This window comes from Carassius gibelio, chromosome B20 (genome assembly GCF_023724105.1).
Source record: "Carassius gibelio isolate Cgi1373 ecotype wild population from Czech Republic chromosome B20, carGib1.2-hapl.c, whole genome shotgun sequence".
NCBI classification, from domain to species: domain Eukaryota; kingdom Metazoa; phylum Chordata; class Actinopteri; order Cypriniformes; family Cyprinidae; genus Carassius; species Carassius gibelio.
The window spans coordinates 674430-692664 of record NC_068415.1 but is presented as its reverse complement, the minus strand read 5'-3'; the positions used below and the strand labels follow the sequence as shown (position 1 = coordinate 692664).

Genomic DNA, 18235 nt, shown 5'->3' with positions numbered 1-18235 from the left:
AGAAATAAAGATCTGAGATTTATCGTGATAATTATTTATTTTTTGCTCCGCCATACTTACATTTTTATTTACATTTTTATTTTTGTCAGTTAATTCATGAAATTACCAAAAAGGCAATTAAGCTGCAAAAGTGTGTATGTGCATCACATTTGAGAACGTCTCTAATGCATTCGAGATCACAATATAAGAAGCAAGCCGATTTGTCATTTTTCATTTGTAATTCAATGCACAAGTAAATGTGAGCACAGTGCACTTGTACTAGAAAATATGCCATTTATTTTTTTAAAGTACAAAAATGAAACCATATTTAAAATGCATGAAATAATAACTAGTTTTATATTCTGGCATTTATGTTCTGCTGACTTCCGCACATCTTCACATTCTGGCACATGGGGATTCAAAAGAGAACAGGGTTTTCTCCTTTTCCTTTGTACAGAGTTCAGAGTTTAGGTACAACTGTTGGAATTAAGTAATAAAATAATAAACATTCACTGTTTACTTTTTCAGAATTCATTGATTATATAATATTCAGTGATGGTTGATAAACTTTGCATGTCTCATCCATGAGTTTGCAGTGATGGAGAACAACCAGAGCCAATCTGACTGATCAATAAAGCTTCATTAACACACCTGTGGATGAGGAACCATACACACATGGTCATATTCACTCGTTATTGCTGGATCTAATACACAACTATCTCAGTTACAATTAAGTGCAAATTAATTGTATTCAGTTGTGTTTTAGGCAATATTTTATATTGAAGTAATGAAGATTTCCTGTGCACCTCCATAAAAAACACCCTGGATCCGCTGCTGATGCTTTTGGTTTGAAATAATTAAGATTTTCTTATTTTCTTCTGCTCAGCAAGACTGCCTTTATTTGATCACAAAAACAGTAAAAATTGAGAAGTAATTCTAATGTAAATAATCTGTTTTCTGTGTGAATCTGTGTTAAAGTGTAATGTATTTCTGTGATGCTCCGCTGTATTTTCAGCATCATTCCTCCAGTCTTCAGTGTCACATCACTTGATCTGTAAAGATCATAAACTTGTGTTTTATTAGAAGCAATCAAAACCAACAAAAGAGCAATAAATAATTAACAAAAATGTAAATGAAAAAAAAAAAAAAGTAAAATTAAAAATAAACAATTGAACAAGTCATAAAGAGCTAAAGTCAGTAACTTCAGAGTGAATGATTGACTGGAATCTTACATGAATGACAACAAACTCTCAGAAGAAAGGGATCATTGGGGTTCTATATAGAACCATAGGGTTCTTTACTCAACTTCAAAGAAGCTTTTATGCTAAAAAGGTTCTATAATGACAAGAAAGAACCCTTTTGGCACAAAGGGTTCATATCTTGAATTTTGTGATCATTCATAAATGCATTTGAATACACTGAATAATGCAGTGAAAGAACGCACTCAAACTGCACACGCGCCACACGCACTAGTATGACTTCATCATGTAACTTTACATTAGCCTAGATGCCTGCACTTTTTAGGCACGATTTGTTTAGTTTTCTAATATACTTGATACTGTTAAAAGGCACATCATTAAAACAAACAATACAAGTTTACATTTCACACCTAAACAAGCTTGGAAAACGTAATTAGAACTAACGTTAACTACTAAATTAGTTAAAAATGCCTATCCATATACATCTATTATTCGCTAACCCCAAACTGATTCAAATGATTCGCGATCCCGATACGAACTCCCGAACTGACTCAAATGATTCGCGATCCCGCTCCAACTCCCAAATTGGAGTCAGGTGACTCAAATGATTCGCGATCCCAAAACTGACTCAAATGATTCGCGATCCCGCTCCGAACTCCCGAACTGACTCAAATGATTCGCGATTCCCAAACTGACTCAAATGATTCGCGATCCCGCTCCAACTCCCAAATTGGAGTCAGGTGACTCAAATGATTCGCGATCCCAAAACTGACTCAAATGATTCGCGACCCCGCTCCGAACTCCCGAACTGACTCAAATGATTCGCGACCCCGCTCCGAACTCCCGAACTGACTCAAATGATTCGCGATCCCGCTCCGAACTCCCGAACTGACTCAAATGATTCGCGACCCTGCTCCGAACTCCCGAACTGACTCAAATGATTCGCGACCCCGCTCCGAACTCCCGAACTGACTCAAATGATTCGCGATCCCGATACGAACTCCCGAACTGATTCAAAGATTCGCGATCCCAATACACATAATGCTATAAAAGTGTGCACATACATAGAGAAATAAACAACAACTTCTTTAACTTGAGCAAACGCTGCTAATACACATACATTTGTTAATAAAGTAATTAAAACAAAAAAACATGAATGTTTTAATGCTACTGAATAAAAATAAACGATCCACTCGAAAGTCTCTGCTCATTATGAAAGGACCTGGATCAGTGAGCTGCGTCTCTAGGGCCGATGACGTCACTTCCAGGGAGGCATGTTGTACACGCCCCCGTCCATTGACTCCACCCCCACGTCAATACAGTGCCGCAAAAAGAGACGTGCAGAAAAGTAAAGCGCAAAGGGAAAATGGTATCGCAAGCTCAAACTAGACTGACACACAAAATAAAAGCAGCGTTGCAAATAAATTAATAGATATGACCATGGAAAATATTTATTGCAAAATCATTGCTTTCGCGCTGTTTCATTTGTTTTGCAAATCTTAATTTTTGTTTGCAAAAAGCAAATGTATTTTCCTCAATACTTTAAATAAAATGTTTTAAATTTGTTTTTGCATATTTTAAACAAGGTAAATCTTTCTGATTTATTAAAATAAAAAGTCACATACATGGATTTTTCTGGGCTAAGCCCCGGATCTCCACTCACCCTAGAACCAACCCTGCATGAAGACATCAACTTGAAGTTCATCGTCATATTTTTAACAATGTTTCGGAATATTGATGTTATCAAACTGATCTGTGTCATATTTTATAGACACAAGCCAAGTAATAGCACAAAACATCACAGAATTCATCAAATCGATCTAAACACGCTTACGTTTGACCGCCGTTTTCCCTCCAAGAGATGACATCACTTCCGGGAGGAGGCCGCTGCGCTGGGAAGGCTATTTCTCTAGTCAGGTAACATTAAAGTGATTTTTACAAAAGATTAATATTTTGTTTCAAACATTTCGACTAAAAAGAAAAACAATGAAGCAACAAGTGTAATAATTGTCATGCTTTATCGTCAAAGTTAGTGAAGCACTATTAAACATGACAAAAATAATTCACGTGAGCTACATAACCTAGCAATAATCAAAGAAAACGAATGTGATTCATATTATCAAACGGCAAAAGACTGAGACATAAATAATGTAGCTCATTCACTGTAGGAATAACTCCACTATATTTAAACCGCCCAAGTGATTCCAGGTGAATGCGATGAGAAAGCGCTGAAATAAGACGCATCGCCTCAGTCATCGGAGCCTCACGCCATTGGTCCGTGTGAGAAAAACAGCGCGAACGGGGAGCGGTTGCAGTGAGTGACGTCACGTGGCCACCGAGCGCGGCGGATCAGTTGGTTTGGGAGGCATTTCGGTTAGAGAGCACCGAATCCGCCGAGAATCAACACTGACGCCCCGGTACAATTTAGACCCGAAGCAGCGCAGATTAAGCGAGGTGAGTGATCAAGAACACGCGTCTGTGTCGCTTTAGAGGCGTCTGTTTGAGTCGAGAGGAGTTTGTTGACTCGCAGTGCTGCTGGCAGACTCCCGCGTTCACGAGCACGAGCTAGAACTGACTACAACGAGTTAACTGGTTAACTAACCTATGACCATATCATTCGTGTTTGCGCTGCGTGGCGTCAAATACGCGCTGCATAAAGATCTTTTGCTCGTTTAGACTGTAACCGAACGGGTCCGAATCGGAGTCACTTCACAGCGCGACAGATCCGGTCCAGGGCCCCCCGGATCCGGTAATAAACCGTTCACCTGAACCGGATCCGGTCCAGACCTTCTTTACAATAGTGTTTGGTAATCTGGCCAAAACTAGCCATGGAAATACCTAAAGTAGAGCTGACAAACATTATAGGAATATATTGCGCTATAAAACCATAAATATTCCATATGTCCCCCTTTATTAATAACATCATTAAAAACTTGTGAAATTATAAACTTTCCTTACCCAATAACAATGATTCACTGTATCAAAAGTGGGAAGAAATTAGGTAGTTAATAAAATGCAACCAAAACATGTACCAAAACATTGTTTTATTTAATGAAACACTCCTAGAACTACTTTTCAAAAGACAGTTCGGTTCAGTAATTTAGTGAAGTTAATTTTCACAGATGAATTAGTTCAGAATTTTCACAAAAGTTTCATTATTCACGTTGTGTCAGCTGGATGTTGATTTAATAAAGTTCAATATCTGTGAAAATATTGCAAAATAAGTTGATTCGGCAATAAAGCAGCTCTGGAGAAAACCGTGATGCAATCAAACTCTGTTCAGTTCAAGTCTTGTCATTAATCAATAGTGTTAGCACAATCAAATCAATATCATTCCTGAATATTCAGTGTCTTTTAAAGGGGTCATATGACGTTGTTTGTAAAGAACGTTATTTGTGTAATTGGTGTAATGAAATGTGTTTATGGTTAAAAAAAACATTGATTCTCCTCTATGCCCCGCCTTCTGAAACACATCGATTTTTACAAAGCTCATCGTTCTGAAAAGCGAGGTGTGCTCTGATTGGCCAGTTATCCAGTGCTTTGTGATTGGCCGAATGCCTCAAGCATGAGATGGAAATGTTACGCCCCTCACCGTACTGTGATGTGTGTCCCGATGAGACGAAACCAGTTAAACCCAGGAAATTTGCATCATCCAGTGGGCACATAATTACTGATTATAATGACTGTCTTTTTATACATTGCGTATCGCGCTGCTTAAACATAAAACCATGTCTGCAATGTGATCAGAGAAATAACAAACAACAAGCTCTACTTCTACACTGCTCAAAACTCAGGTTTGAATCATCAGTGGCAAATCCTCCACACATGAAAACACTCTCACAGACGGCGAGTCTAACGATTAATAGAAGCAGCCTTTGTGCCACGGATGAGATGTAGACTACTCTCCCAGATTCAGGAACAGCTCAACTCGTGCCAAGCGTCATGTTAATCTTCTCACACTGTGATGTAGACATGTGGGGGGGTGTTTAAACGAGTGGTGATGTGGACCAGTCTTGACCTGATCAAGCATATGTTTTTGGGTTTGAGACTTTAGTCTTTGCAGCTTTACAGATCTTCTTTACGCACCAAGAGCTTGTGACACTCCAAAGAGAAAAGAAAACTTGAAATCTCATCATGTGACCCGTTTAAAGCACTGATTGTGTATATGTATTATGTACTCTATACATAAATGCACACACCTGCATGTGCATATTTAAGAACAATGTGTTATGATTATATATGAAGTATATTTATATTATACTTATATTTAGTGATTTATCAGATGCTTTTATCCAAAGTGACTTGTTTAGTGTCTACAGTGTAGTTCTTGTGATGAAAACAGACAGAAACTCATTCTGTGGCATTGATCGTGTCACTGAAAGAAGGCTTTACCTGTAATAATGTTTCTGTTTACTGCGTGAATGAAGGACAAAAATCAGACCAGCAGAAATAACACAAACACAGTTCAGTTCAAGCACAGTGTGATGATGATTAACACACATTTATCTCTAGAACATCATTGATGAGCAGCAACACAAGAAATGTCCATTTAGAGCCCTTTTATTATAATCCATTTCAAATTTAAAATTTTAGTAATCAAACTACATGAATAATAAATTAAAATAATGAATCGTCTACTATTTAACAAAATTTAAATAACATTTTTAGGGGCTAATGATATTTTCCCCAAATGTATATTTTTCAGTTTTATTTAATTCCGTATTTAGTTTTAATGGTTAAATTAAATGTGACTTATTTAGAAAAATCACCATCACGAAACATGAATCATTTATCAACAATTTATGAAAAAGGGAACGAAAGTTATATTTTCAGAGCCATTTTATTTTTTCACAAATCTTTTTTTTTTTTTCTGTGTTAATTTTCTAGCCTCAGTTTTAATGGTTAAACAAACCCTAATTAAAAATATCACAAAGCATGTCCAGTTAATTAAAGTAGGGAAACTTACACGATTTAACAACAATTTATTACCAGTTTCAACGTTTTTGGGCCTTTTTATTTTTTCCCCATAATTGCACGTCCTCCTGATTACTCATTCCATCCCAGCATCGTGAGCGTGTTCTGTCATCCTGTCTCTGTCTGAGCTCATCCGTCCGTGATCTGTTTTGTTTCTGATGCTGAACTCAGCCGGATGGTGCCTGGCCTGTAGATGAGCCGAGGTGTGCAGCGATGGAGAGCGCAGCAGAGGGCATGCTGGGAAACGGTGATGGTGTCAGTGGTGTCTCGGTCACGCTGGAGAACGAGGCGGTCTGGAGCCGCTTCCACAGCCTGGGCACAGAGATGATCCTGACGGCGCGGGGCAGACGCATGTTCCCCTGCTGCCGCTTCCGTCTGAGCGGGTTACAGCCGCACCTCAGCTACTTCCTGATCCTGGACATCACGCCTCTGGATGAGCTCCGACACCGCTGGAACGGGAACACATGGGAGCCGCAGGGGGCCGAGACACCCCTCCAGACTCCAGTGTGTTTCAGAGATGGAGCGGTCACTGGCTTCAAGATAAATCCTGATCTAATTCCCCACGGTTAGTATTACGTTACATATCTGAACCATCATTTAAACCATATTTAGGGCTGGGCGATACGCCAAACCATTAAGATCCTGATTTATTGTTCGCCTGATGTGTGCAGTGTGTTTCCATCCGGACGCTCCGGCTCCGGGTCAGCGCTGGATGGACGGGCCCGTGTCCTTCTACAAGATGAAGCTGGCGCACAGCCCGGAGGATCCCGACGCCGCGGTGGTTCTGCGTCCCATGCACCGCTATCAGCCGCGGCTCTACGTGGTTCCGGTCAGCACCTGTCCCGAGCCGGACGCTCTCGTCTTCACCTTCCCTAAAACAGCCTTCTATGCGGTGACCAGCTACCAGAACCCTCTGATAACCCGGCTCAAGATCGACTGCAACCCCTTCATGCTGGCGTTCAGAGAGGACGGGCCGAGCGCTCGCCTCATCCAGAACAAACTCAAGCTGGCTCTGAACGGACGCTCGCCGAAACACCGCAGGTACACGCTCTGATCAATCATTCACAGTGAGAGCAGGAACAACTTTGGGTCAGACAGCCCTTTATTTGAATCCATCTTAAATAGTAGTTATCAAAACGCATGCACCCGGCAGAAAACAAGGTCGCAGTCTGGAGCCCTGTATATCTCTCACCTTTAAAAGCCTGACCCTTATGACTGGTGACAGGGTCGTATCAGTTTGGAGGAGATCATGAGTGTGTTTGATTATGACGGTGCTTCTTCTTCTGCTGTAGCTCGACACACACACACACCGAGTCCAGTGAAGAGACGCTCGTGAGAGATGAATCCGCTCAGCCCGTGTCCTCGTTAGCCCCTGGACCAGCTGCGCAGGAGCCGCACAGGTCAGGGGTCAGCCGCGGGGTCAAGCGTGTTTACCGCAGGGGCTGGAGGAGCGGAGCCAGGAAAGCCAGGGCTAAATGGTGGACTAATGTGAAGCACCGATCTGCTGCGGTCAGCCCCCCCACACACACCGTGTCCATGCAGCCTGACCTGGAGCACGTGGACGGCCTGCTGTTTGTGTCCTTCACTGCCAAGGTACGACCGACCCCTGCACACACACGAGCTTTACCGGTCTCCAGCACAGCTGTCACACACGTGTAGTTCAGGAGACGGTCTTCCAGTCTCTGCATCTGTGAAATAAACAGTGGATCGTTTCTGTTCATCAGCAGCCTCTCCAAATAAAAACAGTTTACCCTTGGAAAATGAAGAAATGAACTAGAATAGAACTGCTCATGTGATATATTAAACTTGTTTTTTTGACATTAAATGAGATTTGAGTTACAACCCAGAGGTGAACTTTTATTTTATATCAAAATCACCCACTAACTCTAAAATGATGGATTCTTTCTGGGGATTGTTGCTAATGGTGATCTGTATATCAGAATAACTCCAGTGCAGGTCTAACATCACGTGAGCTGTTAGGAACAGGAAGCTAGTTCTGTCAGTTATTCTACAAAAGCAGGTAGTGTTTTTCTCTTCAGGATCTGATGAATAGAGAGCAGGTTCTAGTGAATCAGACACAGATATTGAAGACTTCTCTCAGTGTTTACTCTGAATGAACACTGCTGGTGTATTCTGCTCTGTCTGAAGACTGTTCATCTGCTGCTGTGTGTCACAGGAAGCTCTGGACGTTCATGTAGGACACATGAGGACATCTGAGGAAACATCTGCATCACCTGCAGCAGAGAAGACAGCGCATGATACAGGTGTGTGTGTGTGTGAGTGAGTGTGTGTGTGTGTGTGATGCTCTGATGATGAACTCGTGTGTGTGTGTGTGTGTGTGTGTGTGTGTGTGTGTGTGAGAGACGCTCTGATGGTGTGTGTGTGTGTGATGCTCTGATGATGAACTCGTGTGTGTGTGTGTGTGTGTGTGTGTGTGTGTGCAGGCTGGATCTGTGAGCAGGAGAAGCTCTTACTGCATCAGCTCCAGCAGCTGAAGAACCGACAGATCATTCATCCGGTTCTTCAACAAGGTCAGCACACTGTTCATGAGACAGGATGTGGATCAGATACACTCACGCCCGTCTGCGGTTCATCTTTCGCTCTGTTATTGTCTGGGTTATTCATTTCTGTTTTGGTTTCTTCACAGTTGGGCTGAAGCTGAATCTTCTGGATCCCGCGGCACCCATAGACCTGCATTATCTGGGTGTTGCTTTACCTGTACCTTCACCTGTCCTCACATCATCCTCTCGTAAGATTAATGAGAAACATAAAGTTCTCCAAGAACAACATGCTATTAATGATATATTGGAGTTATGTTGAATCCATTTATTTTGTTTGTGTCCAGACGCCGCTTCAGTTTCGTGCACTGGGAAGACGAGCGATGTGACCAGGATCAAGGGCTGGATGGAGAAGTTTGATTTAAAGAGTAAAGCCGACAGTAAGCACACTTGGTCTAGAGCTGCGCTGATCACTCGATGCAGACTCGATTCAGCAGATGCGCTCTACTCTAGTTTTCTAGAAAGCATCGCAAAGAATCTCAATGCTGTATAATTTCTCGCATCAGTGTATTTTCCCAGCTCTACTTCCTGTACTGGCTTGCCGTCTCTTCAGGTGTGATTTTGTCTTGTTGCTCAGGCTCCGGCTCGGCCGGTCACTCTGCGTTCTCCTCGGTGCTGCTGGACGAGTATCTGGAGGCCGAAGCTCAGCGGATCAGTGAACGAGCCGATGTGTTTTCCTCCAGCGCTCCGGCTCCGGTGCTCTACCAGCTGCCCGTCAGGAGCACTAGCTATGTGAAGACCCTAGATAGTGTGCTCCAGACGCGCAGCTGTGCCCCCCCCGGACGCCGTGACAAGCGCACTAAAGCGTGGAGATCCAGACGAGGTGTTCGAGTGGCTCCCGAAGCGTCGCTGCGCTGCTCCTCCACCAGACTCCGATGGAAGCGCAGCGTCTCTGAAGATCCTCCTCAGCGTCCGGCGGCGTCCAGCGGAGCTCAGGGCAGACGCAGGAGAAGGTACCGGCGGCGCAGACGCACGCTGAGGTTCAACAGAGACGCGCTGGACGGAGTCGCTCAGAAGCTGACCGAGCTGCAGGCTCAGGAGGAACAGGAAGTCTCTCTCGGACAGAGTCACACTCACATCAGCGCTGAGAGAGCCGACCTCGCTCTGAGCTCACTGCTGACCGCCGAGGTGACCGCTCACACACACACACACACTGCTGACCGCTGAGGTGACCGCTCTCACACACACACACACACTGCTGACCGCTGAGGTGACCGCTCACACACAAACACACTGCTGACCGCTGAGGTGACCGCTCACACACACACACACACACACTGCTGACCGCTGAGGTGACCGCTCACACACACACACACACACACTGCTGACCGCTGAGGTGACCGCTCACACACACACACACACTGCTGACCGCTGAGGTGACCGCTCACACACACACACACTGCTGACCGCCGAGGTGACCGCTCACACACACACACACACACTGCTGACCGCCGAGGTGACCGCTCACACACACACACACACACACTGCTGACCGCTGAGGTGACCACTCACACACACACACACTCACACTGCTGACCACCGAGGTGACCACTCACACACACACACACACACACACACTGCTGACCGCTGAGGTGACCGCTCACACACACACACACACACACACACACTGCTGACCGCCGAGGTGACCGCTCACACACACACACACACACTGCTGACCGCCGAGGTGACCGCTCACACACACACACACACACACACACTGCTGGATGAGAGAGAGACAGGATTCATGTTTCCCCCACTGGATTATCATTAGCATTAGCACAAGGTTTAATAATATGAAACGATTGTTCAGTGTTGTCATGCTGTTGTTGTTGTGTGCAGAGAGCGGTGCAGACGAGGCGTGTGCGGGACGGAGCGTGTGCTAAAGACTTCTGTCGTCTGGGCTGTGTGTGTGAGAGTCTGAACAGAGAAGTGCGAGGATCCACTCACTGCAGACGTGTGCAGTGCATGTTCAGCTGCGGCTGCTTCAGACACCGGATCCTCCTCGTGCGCTCCGAACACAGACCCCGGAGTCTGGTGGCCTTCCGTACGTCTGCACGGTCCACACACACACACACGCACACACACACAAAGTTGTCAGTGTTAAACAAATCACTTGTTAAATATCTTTGCAGAGAAGATGCATGAACTACAACTACATCCTGTACAAACTTGTCTTATATGCATCATATACTCAGAAATTACACTGCTTTAAAAAAAAAACTCCCAGAAGTCAAGGTAATTCAAATGAAAAATGACCGAAGGCAGTGTTTTCAATCTCCTTCGAGTGCAAGTGCCCTGTGAATCTGCCATGATTTCAGTTTGAAACTAGTGTCTCTGTTCTATTCAGAGGGCATTAAAGTGTGCGAGGTGTGTATTTATATAGTGTTTATTCACAGAGGTATATGATGAAACACTCGTCTGTGTGTGACTGATCAGAGAGTAGAGCGAGAATCACTCAGCCCTGAAACTAAATAATTCAAACTAAGAGCTTGTGTCTCGTGTCCCTCAGCCGTGTCTGGCCCTGGATCAGACGGCAGGCCGGAGCCGGCGCTCCGAGTCAGTGTCCTGTGGAGGAGGAGAGCGGGAGAACACGACCCGGAGCCGCTCTTCACTCCCAGAGCATCCGGAGCGCCGAGACGAACCGCACAGCATCACACTCCTGCACCACAGCCCCGGCCTCAGGTCAGCTTCGCTCACACACTCGCACACACACACACACTCTCTCACTCTCCGCTCTCACACACACACACACTCTCTCACTCTCCGCTCTCACACACACACACACACTCTCAGAGCGCCGAGACGAACCCAAAGCATCACACTCCTGCACCACGGCCCCGGCCTCAGGTCAGCTCCACTCACACACTCTCACACTCTCCGCTCACACACTCACACACACACACACTCTCTCACACTCTCCGCTCTCACACACTCCCAGAGCGTCCGGAGCGCCGAGACGAGTCGCACAGCATCACACTCCCACGCCGCGGCCCCGGCCTCAGGTCAGATCCGCTCACACAAACACACTCACACACTCTCACACTCTCAGCTCACACACTCTCAGATTCGCTCACACACACAAACACTCTCAGATTCACACATCCCCCGCTCACACACACTCTCAGCTCACACACTCTCAGATTCGCTCACACACACAAACACTCTCAGATTCACACATCCCCCGCTCACACACACTCTCAGCTCACACACTCACACACTCTGATTCACACACGCTCACACTCTCCACTCACACACTCTCCACTCACACTCTCAGATTCACACTCTTACACACTCTCCGCTCACACACTCTCCGCTCACACACTCAGATTCACACACTCACACTCTCCGCTCACACACTCTCCACTCACACACTCAGATTCACACACTCACACTCTCCGCTCACACACTCACACACTCTCACACTCTCCGCACACACACTCACACACTCTCAGATTCACACTCTTACACACTCTCCACTCACACATCTGCTCACACACTCTCAGATTCACACACTCTCCGCTCACACACTCTCAGATTCACACACTCTCACACTCTCCGTTCACACACGCGCACACACTCACACACTCTTCGCTCACACACTCAGATTCACACACTCACACTCTCCACGCACACACTCACACACTTTCCGCTCACTCACTCACACACTCTCACACTCTCCGCACACACACTCACACACTCTCAGATTCACACTCTCACACTCTCCGCTCACACACTCTCTGCTCACACTCTCCGCACACACACTCACACACTCTCAGATTCACACACTCTCACACTCTCAGCTCACACATTCTCACACTCACACACTCTCACACTCACACACTCTCAGATTTACTCAACTTACAACTCAACTCAACTGAGATTTAACACTTTTTTTCCATATTTTCATCTTACTGTATAATATCTTGCTCAATTTGAACTCTTTCCCTGCCAGAGTTGGTAGGTTTCATAAAGAAGACATTTCTACATTTAAAACATTTATAAGCAAAAAGCTGAGAAAATGTCTTTATCATATCCTTCATCTGGATCATATTCAGTAATATTATCAAAACATACAGTAGATGTCTACACAGAACTCCTAAAGCTCTCGCAGGAAAATCTCGTGTTTGGCTGGGAAAGAGTTAATTTCAGTGATTATTTTGATTTGGGAAATTCATCAGAAGTTGCTCTTTCAATAATTAACTCAAATCAATAGAATATTAACTCTATGCATGGTTTATTTGACCTCATGTAGTGTAGAGGTTTATAACAGGAGATCAGTTAGAAGCTAAATAAATACTAACACAGTTATTAAAACTTAAAACCTACCTAATGCCTAATAGTATTCCCAATAACTGGAATGATATAGTTATAGTTTTCAGTTTAATGACCTTATTATCTGTCATATCTCTCATAGATCTCGTAATCATCGAGTGTGTTGAATCTGTCCCATCCGAGCTACGAGTTGTGTGTGTGCACAGACTGTATTTGGGTTTGTTCTGATCACAGGTGCAGGAGACGGAGAAGGATCCGGTTTACTTGTACCTGGAGAGCATGATGACGTGTGCTCGTGTGCGGGAATACAACAGCAACCCTCCACTGCAGGTGCACTTACTGCCGGCTAGAAGAAGCGCTCCAGCTCCTGACCACACGGTACTGTACACACGCACACGCACGCACACACGCGCACACACACCCACACACGCGCGCGCACACACACACACACGCACACACACATGCACGCACACACACTCACACTCACTCTACACACGCGCACACACACGCGCGCGCGCGCGCACACACACACCCACACACACGCACACACACACACATACACACACAAGCACACACTCACTCCACACACACACTCACACACACACGCACACTCACTCTACACACACACACGCACACACTCACACGCACACATGCGCGCACACACACACACAAACACACACACACTCACTCTACACACGCGCACACATGCGCACACACACACGCACACACTCACTCTACACACATGCACACACACACTCACTCTACACACACACACACACACACTGGAGGGTGTTAGTGCTGATCTTCATCTGTGTCTCTGTCTCTCTCTCTGTAGGTCAGTGCTGTGTCTGCGTCTCAGAGTCCAGGTCAGGAGGAGAAACTCTTTCATTCTTTTACTTCCATGTGTTGGAATAAGCTTCTGTAGCGCTTCATACAAAACAAAAAATAAACAGTCAAAAAGCAGAATAAATAGTGCGAAAATAAGGCCTGGAAAGGTTTTAAATTAGAGCAGAAAGTCATGGCATTAAATGTTGCATGTGCTGCAAAATTGTATTTTGTATTCCTCAGTATTTCTGTTTTGTTTTCCAGCGAAGTATCTCAACATCCTTCAATCAACAAGCTTTTACTGGGAATGCAAAATGAACAACATTTTTATTTTATGCCAAAAATCATTAGGATATTAAGTAAAGATCATGTTCATGAAGATATTCAGTACATTTCCTACCGTAAATATATCAAAACTTAATGTTTGATTAGTAATATGCATTGCTAAGAACTTCATCTGAACAACTTTAAAGATGATTTTCTCAATATTTAGATTTTTCTGCTCCCTCAGATTCCAGATTTTTTTTTATGATGTTTTAAAATCCTCTTGTATTTTGTGGTGGGGGGTGTCACACACAGTTGTTGATGTCAGTGTTTCTCCTGTGTGTGTGTGTGTGTGTAGAGGAGGGCTGTGAGGCAGGAGAGCCGGAGCCCACTAAAGTGCTGGAGATCATCTCGGGGTGTAACTGGGAGACTCATCGCTCTCTGGTGCTCAAAGAACTCTTCCGCATCATCGGCACCAGCCACCTCGCATCCGTCTTCTACATCCACATCTACAAAGTGGAGCTACTCTCCAAAGATCTGAAGAAAGACGAGTGCGGATCCACGTTGATTTACAAGGTCTGCGTGTCCCTCGGCCAGACGCGAGAAAAGACTCGTAAGCTGAGGAAGATTCTGAAGAAACCAGACGATGCGTCGCATCTGAGCAGCTCTTCCTCTCAGAAAGTCAACACACTCAATGTTAATGAGAACCTGCACGTCACACAGACAACAAACACACCTGACGAGAAACAGGTGAAGCACTTTCCTCTTCTCTCTCGCGTCGTTCCCGCTGGTCTTCTGAAGGCTGATAAGAAGACACTAGTGCGTCCTGGACCGATAAAGGTAAAGAAACTACATTGTGTCTCGCAGTCATTCTTACTATCAGACTAGTTCAGATATAAAGATTAATGTCTCTGGAAGTGATCAAGATAGAGCAAACTCCATTTGAAAGTAACTGGCCCTTTAAATAAGGCTTGTCCATTGCATCAGCACCAGGTGAACCAACCCTTTCAGCATAAACCTCTGTTCCTTGATTTCAGGTCAATGGGAAAGCGTACGCTCAGGCTAAACTGATCCTGGGCCGCATGGGAGCGCTGCATCCAGCCAATCGTCTGGCGGCGTACGTCACTGGCAGAATAAAACCACTGTCTCAGAACATGGGCCGATGGATTTCCAAAACCCTTCAGGTCAGGACGCTCAGCGAGACGAGGGGTTCACGCTCCCCTCCAGCGATCGGTCCTTCACAACACACAGGTATCGTCTTTTTTTAATGAATAATGACATTTGAAATGATTTTGTAATAAATGATATGATAATCTAAGTGTGAAACTATACGAGTCATGTCTTTAGTGAGTCATTCACACAATAATATCACAGCATTACAATTAATGACTAAATTAATGTTTGGAAATGTAAACTGATATTTCTTACTGACACACTACAGCAAAAGATAAAAATAACTGACTTAAAACCATTTTTAGCTGTATACCAGTGTATATAACATCTGTGAACTACTTTACTTTGTCTTGTTTAGTGAGTCAAGCAAACCAGAGTAAAGAAGCATTCAGAATGCCTACTACCCGATCTCGGGTGATGCCCTGGGCTCCTAATGGCTTCAGATGTACTCCGTCTCCTGCTGCTTCTAATCCTGCAGCATCATCACCTGTAGCTCCGCCCCTCTCCAGCGCCCCACTCACTGTAGCTCCGCCCCTCTCCAGCGCCCCACTCACTGTAGCTCCGCCCCTCTCCAGCGCTGAGACGGTTCTCCCGGCTTCGGCTCTTCCTCCGGGGCAGCAGGTGGTTCTGCAGCCGGTCGCAGGTATGACGGGGGTCAACATGTGTCAGTTTAACGGTCAGATGATCCAGCTGGTGCCCATCACTGCAGCGGTACCTGTGCAGGCGCAGAGCGGCGCTGGCGGAACAGGTCAGTGACAGAGTTTACTTTTAATGGTTTCAATCAGATTTATAAAGCAAAAAGGATCATTAACCAATTGAATTCATGAAATGTATACAACTGAATAGTTTATTAAAGTTTTAACAATAAAAGTACCCTGTGAAATGTTTCATTAAAGAAAAAAGTCATAACATTTTTACAAAAATAAAAGTAATGTTTTAATAAGTTGTATTATTATTGAATCCGTTACCGTTCTTATTCTTCCTCTTCCGCTCTGGAAGTTCACTTGTAGGAAAGTTATGAAAATTGGCACATAGATAGAGGACCGTCACATTAACCACAAGTTTGGAGTCTCTAACTCGAACTCTCTAGCGCCACTCATGATAACAACTTTTGAACCATCCTAGACTGTTTGTCTGATTTACACCAGAATTGTCTCCGATCATGTTCAGATCATGCTGGCAAAACGTTATGGAAAAAATGCCCTTTAATAGTGACTAACAATATTTTATTAGTCACTTAGTTGCAGAAAAAAAAGTACACAGGAAGAGGCAAAGTTACGCAGTCTGTGACGGACAGATCAGTAACAGCTGGTCCGTGTGGTAATACAGTACATCAAACGCCCGTGTCATAATCAACCTAAAATATGGCTTATCATCAGAAACATGTATGTAGTAGATGTAGGTCACCTGCTCTTAAAATACTCCGTCATTCTTTGGTCATACAGATAAAAGTAACCCCTCTTTAGAATCTGTGAAGACTCTACGTTTACTCGTGTGCACTCAGAAAAACAATGAAATGTTGTGCTTTTGTAAAATAATGAAAGCAAACAGTGTGTGTCTTCTGCCGTCTGTGAACTTGAGCGTGAAACTCCAAAACTCTGTGTTCTTTCCTTGCATGAAAAATAGATCTATAGAGAGAGAAATGTTTACTTTTAAATTAACCAATTTAGATGTAAAACAGATATCCTCAGATCATGTAATCCGTATGAAACCACACACAGGTGCATCGACACTACTGCGGTAAAGACCAGTGTCGCTGACTGCATCTCTTTAAGACCAAAACAAAGCAGTAGTTTGTCAATAAAATGGTAATGCAGTCTCCTTGCTGTTTTTCCCTGGTGACATTATTAGCCTATATCTGCCGGTGCGCTGTGGCAGACTGTCTTTGTTTTTGGTGTGCGCTTGAGCACATACCAGGCTATAAGCATTTAAAGCTCATTGTTTAATATATATAACCATTCTTGAACAACGCATGAACAAATTCGGAGTAAACTCCATTTTTATGGCTGCTGTTTTGTCTGTGTTTTCTGTATAATGATCATTCTCACCTGGTTCCTCTACAGAAGGTGCTCCACAGGAGCCACAGTCAGCTCAGATGAACACATCCATCCCAGCATCTCAACCCATTCCCTTCATCATTCCCAGAATCCACACAGTGCAGGGAAACTCTACCTTTGGAAGTGTGGAAGCTCTGGGTCTCCAGAACGGTTTTCTTGGTAAAGCTGGCATGTTTTCCTTCAGGATATGCCCTCCTTCTGCCGAGAGCAAGACTGCTGGTGTAGAACAGACAGGAACAGCTCCTGAGTCGACTGGAACTGGAACATTGTTACTTCCTGGAGGATATAGGTTAATAAAACTGCCCATGTTTGTCAGTCCCAGTGTGAGCAGCCCAACGACCGCTTCTGTACCCGCTGCATGCACCGAGAAATCACCCGAAAACACTCATGAAGAGCCCACCTCTGTTAAAACAGAAGCAGCTGAAGATGTCAGTGGTGCGCTCTCAGAAGACACTTCTCCAGTTATCATTAAAGTAGAGTCTTACAGCAGCGAGTCTTCATCCAAGCGTCCGTGCTCTGACCAACCTGAGCCACAGGAAACATCGCTGCACATCAAGATGGAGGACGATACGGACCAGTCCCCACAGAGCCACCCCAAAATAGAGGAGCCAGACCCTGAGGCGATCACAGACGTCAGTCATCAACCCAAAACCTCTGAAAGCAGGGATCCCAGTGTCAGATCCTCCATTACTGACGTCCAGCAGCATCTGAAGAACACAACCACTGGTGCAGGATTGTTCTTCTCTCTGTTTGAGGGTCGCACCTCGCTGGTCTCTCCTGCGAACACTAAAGCACCCACACCCCGACCGGAGGAGATCCAGAAGAAGAGAAAACCACAGGCTCCAGACGATCCTCGAGCGGATCCTGCTGAAGTCATGTACTCCAGCGACGGATGGACCACAGAGGACAGCGTAAGTCATGAGAAGAATCAGAG

General features: G+C 44.7%; 1 protein-coding gene across 3 annotated transcripts in view; it reads left to right on the top strand.

Annotated features, from left to right (window-relative positions):
• The first annotated feature begins 2948 nt into the window (after positions 1-2948).
• magl (MAX dimerization protein MGA-like) overlaps positions 2949-18235 on the top strand; it is a 19474-nt gene continuing 4187 nt past the window's right edge. The window contains exons 1-18 of one of the 3 annotated variants that reach the window (XM_052587051.1): positions 3056-3095; positions 3387-3632; positions 6324-6717; positions 6824-7193; positions 7445-7745; positions 8329-8416; positions 8597-8683; positions 8800-8901; positions 8998-9090; positions 9288-9838; positions 10550-10754; positions 11220-11392; positions 13217-13360; positions 13818-13848; positions 14430-14911; positions 15109-15322; positions 15603-15992; positions 17308-18212. In XM_052587051.1, coding sequence (XP_052443011.1) covers positions 6366-6717; positions 6824-7193; positions 7445-7745; positions 8329-8416; positions 8597-8683; positions 8800-8901; positions 8998-9090; positions 9288-9838; positions 10550-10754; positions 11220-11392; positions 13217-13360; positions 13818-13848; positions 14430-14911; positions 15109-15322; positions 15603-15992; positions 17308-18212 — 4488 coding nt within the window. In that variant the 5' untranslated portion in view covers positions 3056-3095; positions 3387-3632; positions 6324-6365. Of the gene's footprint in view, positions 3096-3386; positions 3633-6323; positions 6718-6823; positions 7194-7444; positions 7746-8328; positions 8417-8596; positions 8684-8799; positions 8902-8997; positions 9091-9287; positions 9839-10549; positions 10755-11219; positions 11393-13216; positions 13361-13817; positions 13849-14429; positions 14912-15108; positions 15323-15602; positions 15993-17307; positions 18213-18235 lie in introns of those variants that run through there. The other 2 variants (XM_052587052.1, XM_052587053.1) reach the window with 2 other exon arrangements.